Source organism: Dipodomys spectabilis, unplaced genomic scaffold, assembly GCF_019054845.1.
Source record: "Dipodomys spectabilis isolate Male_0828 unplaced genomic scaffold, ASM1905484v1 ptg000671l, whole genome shotgun sequence".
In the NCBI taxonomy this organism is placed as follows: domain Eukaryota; kingdom Metazoa; phylum Chordata; class Mammalia; order Rodentia; family Heteromyidae; genus Dipodomys; species Dipodomys spectabilis.
In genome coordinates, this window is record NW_024871348.1 from 719,078 (window position 1) to 728,500 (window position 9,423).

General features: G+C 48.7%; 1 protein-coding gene across 1 annotated transcript; it reads left to right on the plus strand.

Annotated features, from left to right (window-relative positions):
* The first annotated feature begins 391 nt into the window (after positions 1–391).
* LOC122101683 (ubl carboxyl-terminal hydrolase 18-like) lies at positions 392–9,423 on the plus strand. Its single transcript, XM_042672158.1, has 9 exons — positions 392–396; positions 1,168–1,433; positions 1,670–1,749; positions 1,944–2,090; positions 2,459–2,554; positions 3,082–3,252; positions 5,506–5,637; positions 6,354–6,403; positions 8,743–9,423. The coding sequence occupies exons 1-9, from the start codon at positions 392–394 to the stop codon at positions 8,786–8,788; spliced, it is 993 nt and encodes a 330-aa protein (XP_042528092.1). The 3' UTR covers positions 8,789–9,423.

The window sequence follows — 9,423 nt, forward strand, 5'->3', positions numbered from 1 at the left end:
TGTTGGGATAAGTTTAGGGTACTTGTTAGGGTATATGTAAGCTTTACAGTACATGATAATGGTTAGGGCCTGTGTTAACCAGTAGGGTACATGTTAGAGCATTTGTTAGGGTTTGGCTTAGAGTTAAGGTATGTATTAGGGTATGTTTGGGGTACATGCTAGTTTACCTAACTATAAGAGTACTTGCATGTATTAGAGTGCATGTAAGAGTCATTGTTACCACACATTTTAGCGTTTAGAGTGTATGTTATGGCATGTGTGTGAGTTAGAATGAAGTTTATGGTATATGTCAGGGTTCGTGTTAGAGTTAGGGTATGTGTTAGGGTTAAAGTATACGCTATAGTGTATATTAGGGTTATGGTTTGGGTTAATTAAGGGCACGTGTTTGGGTATGCGGTAAGGTGAATTTGAGGTAGATGATAGGGTGTACGTAAATGTGCCTGTATGGTTTACAGTACTTGTTAAGGTACTTGATAGAATGTGGCACTGTTTACTATATTTGTTAGGGTACTTATTAGGGTATGCGGTACAGTTTAGGGTTTTAGAGTAAGGTATGTGTTAGGATAACTGATAGGGTACATGTTGGAGCATGTGGTAGGGTTGGGGGTTAGGGTCAGAGTCAGGGTCATTGTCAGTGTTAGGATTTTATCGATCTGGTGAGGTTAGGGCTAGCATTTGGATTATGGGAATAGGTCAGGCTTAAGGTCAGGAAAGGGTGTAGGGAAAATATGGTAGACAAAGGGTGAGGTTGGGGATGCACTTGAGGAAATGTTAGAGTAAGGGTCCAGGAAAGGTTTAGGGTTAGGGAATGTGGGAGGAAGAACTCTGTGGGATAGGTTGGGGTTATGGATATGGTATGAATATAGAGGCTCAGTGGTACAGCGCTTGCCTTGCATGCCTGAGGCCCTGGGTTCGATTCCTCAGCATCACAGAAGCAAAAAGAAAAAAAGCCGGAAGTGGCGCTGTGGCTCAAGTGGTAGAGCGCTAGCCTTGAGCTGAAGAGCTGAGGGACAGCGCCCAGGCCCAGAGTTCAGGCCCCACAACCAGACCCAAAAATAAATAAATAAAAAAAAAAGTAAAGCAAAAAAAAAAAGGAGTAATTTTTCTTTCTTTGCTGAGAAGAAATGCCGTCTGGCGCTCCATCTTGTGGTCTGCGCCTCCCTTCAGAGATCTGGCTTGGCCAGGTGCAAGCTGGGAACAGAGCAGCGGATGGAGCGAGGAGGCGCCGCTCCTGTGCTCTGGAGAGTCCCTGGAGCTGGTCTGTTCTACGGAATCCAGTGGGGCCAGGCAGGGCATGCCCAGCAGCCCCCGGCCGGCCCGGCAGCATGTGCCCACCTCTCTGCGCCGCTCAGAGAGTTCAGCTCCTGCTCTGGCTTTTCTGTGGCAAGCCTTTCCCCCTCCACTGAGGCTGCCGGTGTACCATACCCTTCAGAGTGCGTAGAGCACAGCCTTGTTCCCTTCCCGAGGCTTAAGTTTAAGAGGCGCTGTCAAATCCAGCACCAAGAATGCTTCTCCCTTCCTGAGCGCCTGACATGTGGTACCTCCTGACCTCTTTTGGGAGTTGGGAGAGTCAAAGGCAAGGTGGTGAGTGTTCACGTAGCTAGGGGTCGTGAGGACATGGGACTGCTCCAGCGACCGCACTGATGCGCTGTTCTTTTTTTTTAACCAGTGTTTGTCCAGCACGATGCTGCTCAGCTCTACCTCACGTTCTGGAACCTTCTTAAGGATCAAATAGATGATGTGGACTTGGTAAGAGCTGAAGCTGGAATCCCAGGACCTGTAGAGGTCGCTCACCATTGTGCATTTGTCGTAAGGGATCCGTGGAGACCGCTTGCCACGGTTCCTGGTGTCCTTCCTGGTACCTGCCGGGAGCGTCAGGGCTCGTCAGTCCAACAGGTCCAACTGTGGCCGTAGCCTCACCCGTCCTTGGCGCCTTCTTGCAGGTAGAGAGGCTGCAGGCCCTGTACACGATCCGGGTGAAGGAGTCCCTGGTTTGCCTCCTCTGTACCAGAGAGAGCAGTAGGAACAGCAGTATGCTGACCCTCTCCCTCCCTCTCTATGATGTGGACGCAAAGCCTCTGCAAACACTGGTGAGAGACTGGGTGAGAAAGGGTCGCCCCGCCATGCCAGTTCCCCCCGCCATGCCAGTTCCCCGTGTCCTTCCACCCGCGGACACTAACAACTCTGTTTCACTTGCATGGCTCTAGGTGGCCAATTTCTTTGAGCAGCAGCAGAAGTTCTATCCTGTTTCTCATTTTCTCACCCTCGTATTAACCAGGGCTCCTTATGTTTTCTCCTCCAGTGGGTGGAAGATCCTGACAGATGTAGCGCTGGTAGTGGGGTGCTTGGGGAACAGTGGGGGAACCGGCAGCGGAGCTCAGCCCTCACCTGTGGGGTGGCCGCGTGCCCATGGAAAGGGTCTGCTGACGCGGCCTTTCCCTGCGGCCTCCGCCGGCAGGAGGAGGCCCTGCGCTGTTTTTTCCACCCCAGGGAGTTAGCCAGCAAGAGCAAGTGGTTCTGCGAGGCCTGCGGGACGAAGACGTTTGGAAGCCAGGTGCCCACCCTCAGGTTCAGATGCGTCTCCGGGGCGGGCTGTTGCTGGGCCACGGCTTTCCAGACACTTCCGGACCCTTCCTGATGGCGCATGGGGTGGGATGTGGGTGAGGCTAGTTCAGACCCTCGGGCTTCTCATAGACGGGGCTGTGGATGTCGCTTCTTGACCACAGTCTTCCACCAGGAGTGGCAGGTGACGGCATGGGGCTGGCTGGGGGCGGTGGGGTTTCCTATTTGGTTTTAGAGACGCTCCCTACAGCAGACTCCTAGTTTCTGAGGGCCAGGCACCTCTGCGGAGCCCTGAGCAGCTCATGGCTTTTGTCTGAGGTCCATAGTGCTGTGCCGGCCAAGCGTCCCCTGAGTCTCCGGGGAGAGGAATGGATTCTGCCATGGAAGCCTTCAGCTCCCCAGTGTGTCCCCCGCACCCCTCCCCCTGGGGAGGAGAACGAGCCACCAGGCCCGGCGTTTCTCAGGATCTTCCCGCAAGCGCCTCGGGGCCCCGTCTCACAGTGAGTTTTGCTTTTGCAGGTCTTGAGGATGACGCATCTGCCCCAAACCCTGACCCTTCACCTGATGCGATTCTCCATTCGGAACTCACAGACGGAGAAAGTCTGCCACTTGCTGCACTTCCCTCAGCGCTTGGATCTCAGTCAGGTTCTTCTGGCTGAGCATCAAGACTTCACTGAGGACGCAGAGCAGGTGAGGTGTTCTGGATCGATCCTGCCAGACGCGGCGTCCTCCAGGTTCAGCGCTCTTCCCCCTCGACTGCTAGATGGCACCGACTGGTGAATCCCCTGGTTCAGGCTCCCCAGGCCCGGGTTAGGGATTTGGTCTTCAGCTCACCTCCACTGTGTGAGGGCTCGGAGCAGCCCTGTGCTGGGTGCGCAGCGCCCCCGGGAGGGGAGCCAGGCGTGGTGAGCTCAGCCTCTGAGCACTGCTCTGTCTGAGGAAGTGTGCCCTCTGCGGGCTAGGCGGGGCCCGCAACGAGGACAGGCTGGCCTCAGGCTGCTGCGAGTCACAGAAGCAAAGGCATATTCAAGGCAGAGGGCTTAAAAACATTTTAAATTCAATTTATTTATTTATTTTTCAGCCAGTATGTTGGCACGTGCCTATCTTCTTTGCGGCCGGGAGACGTAGACCAGAGGGGCATTGGTTCAAGGCCAGTGTGAGCTACACAGTTAAGACCCTGCCTCACAAATAAAAGAAAGGCTGTTTTTGTTTTTTTTCTAAGCATTATTGATTTTAATGACCATGTGGTCCCCTGGGGTCCGTGCTGGGGTTATCACTATAACAATGTCACCACAAGCCTTTGCTGTTCCTAGTGTTAGTTTCTTTAAAGATTCAGAACAAACCTGCCTTATTTCCAATGTTGACACATGGAAAGTATTTGTGTGTAGGGATTTTAGTGTGGTGCTGTGACGTATGCATGCCGGAGGAATGGTGTCTTGTGGTCTTGGCACTGACTAATGTGTCACGCTGGGCCTGTAGCAAGCACATCGCCATTCACCATCTGAGCCAAGCCGCTGGGCCTTTTTGCTTGAGTTCTGTTATCAGGCAGTGGTTTGTTTTTGTCCAGGCCTGACCTTGGACTGCTCTTCTACCTCTGCCTCTCCCAGGGACAGGCTTCCGGGTGTGCACTTGTGTCTGGCTTGTCTGTTGAGATCGGAGTCTCACTAGCTTTCTGGCCAGTCTGATTTTGTCCACAGCCTTTCTGATCTCCCCCTCTGGAGAACCTGGATTATAGGTGTGCAACCGCACCCATCCTCAAATTTTGGAAAGATTAGCTCAAGCTAGACAACATACTTATCACTTCACCTGTGTCTTTGTGGTGAGCGTATGTAAAAATTCTTGAAAAGCATTTTCCGGTGTGGAACACATCGATACTGTATGACATTGTTCTGAAACCCATTCCTCCCGTCTAACTGGAAGTTTGTGCGCTTTGATCAGCATCTTTCATTACAACCCCTAATAACCACTGTTGGGTTTCTGCTGCTATGGTTTTTTTTTGAAAGAAAGAAATACTCTTGACTAACAAAAAAGTCAGCCCAAACTCTCACTACTAATGTTCCATTTTCTTTTAAACAGTTTTCTAAGATATTGAGGGAGTGGAAGGAACACTTCATGGACACATGTAGTAGAGACTTTGCGTCTGTAACATTCCTCTTCGTGTCCTACTGTCTTTGTAAGGTTTCTGTCCTGCCATTTCACTGTCCGTTTTCGGGTTCTTTTCTGTCAGCGTTTTGTGGATATTCTAGTTCCATTTCTTCTCCTCACCTTTTTGAATGTCACCTCATATTTCTCACAGTTTCATTAACCTCAAACTGAAGACTTTCAGACTATGTCTTCTGTTCAGATGGTGGCATGTGTCTATCAGCCCATTAATCATAGGAAGCCTGAAGCGGGGGAAATCATGTTCCAGACGTTTGCCTGGGGAAGGAAAAAACAGCACAGAACAGAGCTAGGGGTGTGATTCAATGGTAAGGCTCCTGCCTGGCACGCAGGAGGCCCTGGGTTCAAACCACAACTTCCAAAACAAACCAACAAAAACAAAGAAGAAACCAAGGTGAAACAAAAAGTTCACAACCCCTTCCCCCCCAAACCAAACCAAACCAAAACAAATTCCCTTCCGATAACTTGTCTGCCAATGTTAAAAAACCCTTCTGCATGGTTAACAGAGACCTCCTCAGAGTTCCCACTTGGCAAAAATTGAACATCCCCCACTTACTGGTCGTGCGTCTGATATAACACAGGCATCACAGTTCTGGTTTGTGATGCTTCTCTTCAACTAGCTGTGAGATTCTGCAGGTCAAGGTCTTTTCTTCGAGCTCCTTGGAAGTGTCAGTGCCGGGCCTAGAGCAGGCAGTAAACAAGTGCCTGGCAAATATGCTTCCTCATTAAAGACCAGGGCTGGGAAAGGAGGGATGGGTCGCTTACAGCCTTGTCCTCTTCCAGCGTGAAGCACAGTATGAACTCTTCGCTGTGATAGCCCACGTAGGGATGGCAGACTTCGGTCATTACTGTGCCTACATTCGGAATCCAGCGGATGGAAGATGGCTCTGCTTCAATGACTCCAATGTTTGTTGGGTGAGAACCATCATCTAAACTTTCCTCCTTCTCTGAATTAGCCACCTTCAATAAATTCTCAGCTCAGAGTTGAAGACGCATTATGGTCTTCTAGTTTGTGTGTAGGAGCTGGGGAGTTTTGTGGTTCAAAGCCATTCTCTAGGTTTATTGCTTTATTTATTTATTTTCTTGCTTGTCTTGGGACTTAGACTCAGGGTCTGGGTGCTGTTCTCCAGCCTCTTTGTGTTCAAGGAGAGTGCTCTACCTACCACTTGGGCCACAGCGCCACTTCCGGCTTTTTCTGTGTATGTGGTACTGAGGAATGGAACCCAGGGCTTCATGCATGCTAGGCGAGCACTCTACCACTGAGCCACCTTCCCAGCCATGGTTTATTGCTTTCTAAGCATCTGTTTGTGTCAGTGTTAGGTTTCTGGTGCTCTTAGCCCCGTACCTTGAAGGTTTATGCTTTGTAGGAAACGTCTGTGGAGCGAGACGTTAAAGATGCAAGGTGTAAAACTCTGGGATAGGTGTAAGCATTTCAAGGTGAGTGGGGACATCACAGAGGGTCTCAGGATGCACGGCGTTGTGTCACCAGATGCTCCGATGCTGTGTGGTCGCCAGGGTGGGCTTCTCCATTCTCTGCAGGAGTCTAACAGGGCACATTACAGTGTCCTCTGTTCTGTCAACACGTAATAGCAGCTGCCAACCAGCTGCTGATGTCTGTGATGTTCTTCCAGGTGTCCTGGGAAGACGTCCAGTGTACCTATGGAAATCATCACTACCGCTGGTAAGAGAAGCACTTGGGGGAATGGAGTCCACTGGGTTCTTGGAGCTTTATGAAATCTGCACGGATGAACTATTGCCTTTATCCGAGAGTCCCCACTGACTACCATTCAGCCTCATCTTTCAGCAGTCATCCCTGGCACCACACTTCCCTCAGAATTTAGACTTAAGTAAAGCACTGGCATAAGTCCCAATACCATGTCCATCATCTTCTGTAACTGTGTACCTGTATTTTCTGGTCTCTATGACCCTGTCCTAATTTATCTTCTGAGCAAGTGCCTAGTGGTGTTTTGATAATCACTGTCTTTCCTACTGCGCAAAGCCTTTACTGATGGGCCCCAGCGGATTGGCGGGGCTATCTTATCAGTACCGCGCTAACCGATTGCACCGCTGGAGCTCCAAAGGCAGGGCTATCTTATTTGCTTTCGTTGCTTTTTGAGCAGGCCTCATTTATTACACTTCAAAATGTTTTTTGATTTTGCGACTTTTCCCCTCACACCAGACCATGTGCTCTGTTTTTTTTTTTTTTTTTTTTTTTGGTGCTGGTTCTTGGGTTTGAAGTCTAGGCCTAGGCATTGAGCTTTTTCACTCAAGGCTAGTGCTCGACCACATGAACCACAACTCCACGGCCTGCTTTTGTGTGGTTAATTTGAGATAAGAGTATCAAAGACTTTTCTGCTCTGCTGGCTTTGAACCTGAATTCTCTGATCTAAGCCTCCTGAATAACAAGCGTTACAAGTGTGAGCCAGTGGTGCCCAGAAGACCAGGGGCCAGGACCACTCTTCTCTTTCTCAGTAAGCATCAGGACATGATACTGACGTAGTAATTAACCTAGAGAGAAAAGCTGGATAAAGTTAAGGCAGAGATTTTTATATGTACTGGAGGTGGAAATGGAACTGACGGTGTGGGTACTGGAGGTGGTATTGGGGGTGACAGTGTAGGTAGTGGAGGTGGTATTGGGGTGACAGTGTAGGTAGTGGAGGTGATATGGGAGTGACAGTGTAGGTAGTGGAGGTGGTATTGAGGTGACAGTGTAGGTAGTGGAGGTGATATGGGGGTGACAGTGTAGGTAGTGGAGGTGGTATTGAGGTGACAGTGTAGGTAGTGGAGGTGGTATTGAGGTGACAGTGTAGGTAGTGGAGGTGGTATGGGGGTGACAGTGTAGGTACTGGAGGTGGTATTGGGGGTGATGGTGCTTGTACCAGGTGATATTCAGCTACATCAGAGGTTTGATTTCATAATTAATGGATTAGGTGGAGCTTATGTTTGATATCTTCCTTTTACCTACTTTTCATATTTTCCTTTTATTTATTCTCAACATTTCTCTTAGGTGCCTGTTCTTAGCCAATTTTTGGTTATTCATTCCCCTGTGATTTAGAATAGGGGTTAGCAAACTTTCTCTGTACTAGTTAGAGAGAAAGTACTTAGGGTTTTGGAGCATAGCTTTTGTAGCTGTTACTCAGCTTTGCCCTTGCAACATGCAGGGTGCCACAGACAGCACGTGAATGAATGAATGTAAGTGGCCATGTTCCAATTAAGTTTATTTACAAAAAACAGGGTTGGAGTTGGCTTATAGTCCCATAACATGTCTGTCCCTGGTCCTTTCCTCCTTCCTTCCTTCCTTCCTTCCTTCCTTCCTTCCTTCCTTCCTTTCTTCCTTTCTTTCTTCTAGTCCTGGGTATGAACTCAGGGCCTGGGTGCTATCCCTGAGCCTCTTTGTATTCAAGATTAAGGCTGTACCACTCGAACCACAGTGCTACTTCCAGCTTTTTCTGAGTATTTTATTGGAGATAAGAGTCTCACAGACTTTTCTGTCCAGGTTGCCTTTGAACCATGACCCTCAGATCTCAGCCTCCTGAGTAGCTAGGATCACAGGCATGAGCCGTTAGCACCATGCTGTCCATGATTTGTATGTTAGCTAATAAGAACTTACAGGTTAGTTTCCCAAGTCACTATTTTCTTTCCCTTTGATGAGACGGACAGGTTAGATAGATGAAGGTTTGCTTCATTATCCTGGAAATTTGGTCCTATTGTGAATCAATAATATATCCCCTCAACTAGGCACTGGTAGCTCACTCCTGTCATCCTAGCTACTGAGGAGGCTGAGATCTGAGGATTGCGGATCAAAGCCAGCCTGGGCAGGAAAATGTTTGTGACTCTTATCTCTAAGTAACTGGCTACAGAAAACTAGAAGTGGCTTTATGGCTCAAGTGGTAGAGCCCTCGCCTTGAGCTGGGACAGTGCCCAGGCCCAGAATTCAAGTCCCACAACCCACCCAAAAATACATACAGCCTTTCATTGTAAATGTTTCATTTTGCTATGCTGATAAATTTCTCTTTATAGGCAGGAAACTGCATATCTTCTGGTTTACATGAAGATTAGAGGTTAATGGATATACTCTAAACCTTCAGAGACTGACAAATTCATTTCTTTTCCTGTCATTGGATCTGCTGAGTCTTCTAGGAGATTCTACAATGAGGAAAAACATAAAAACTGTAATAATTTAAGTCTTAAGTTATAACCATGAATGGGTACTGGTGTGGTTTGGATGTGGTTTGTCTCCAAAGGTCCTGTGACAGAGGCCTGGTCCCTTGTCTAGCAATGTTGTGGGGCAGAATCTTTTGAGAGCTGAGGCTTGTGCAGGGCATCTGTGGCTCATGCTTGAAATTCTAGCTACTCAGGAGGCTTTGAGAGTTCAAATCCAGATAGGGCAGAAAAAGCCTTGAGACTTACCTTCCATTGACAACTGAAACAAAAGCTGGAAGTATAGCCATTGCTCAAGTGCTAATGTGCCGGCTCGAGTGAAAAAGCTCAAGGATGGACTGCACCTAAGCCCCGCGTTCAAGGCCCAGTAGTGCCCATGAACTATTTCAGCTAGGCCCCCGTCTCCCTACGTTTCCAGAGCCCTTGAAAATGTCCCACACCTGGAGAGTAAGCATTCAACACAGGAGCCTGTGTAGGAAATTCTTATCCAAACCATAACTCTTGTGAATGAGGCACAATAAGTAAATAAAGTTATTTCTT

Excerpts from the sequence above, each read along its gene's own strand:
- LOC122101683 (XM_042672158.1), top strand. Across the intron at positions 2,091-2,458 it reads CAAAGCCTCTGCAAACACTG|GAGGAGGCCCTGCGCTGTTT; the intron begins GTGAGAGACTGG and ends CTCCGCCGGCAG. Across the intron at positions 3,253-5,505 it reads TCACTGAGGACGCAGAGCAG|CGTGAAGCACAGTATGAACT; the intron begins GTGAGGTGTTCT and ends GTCCTCTTCCAG.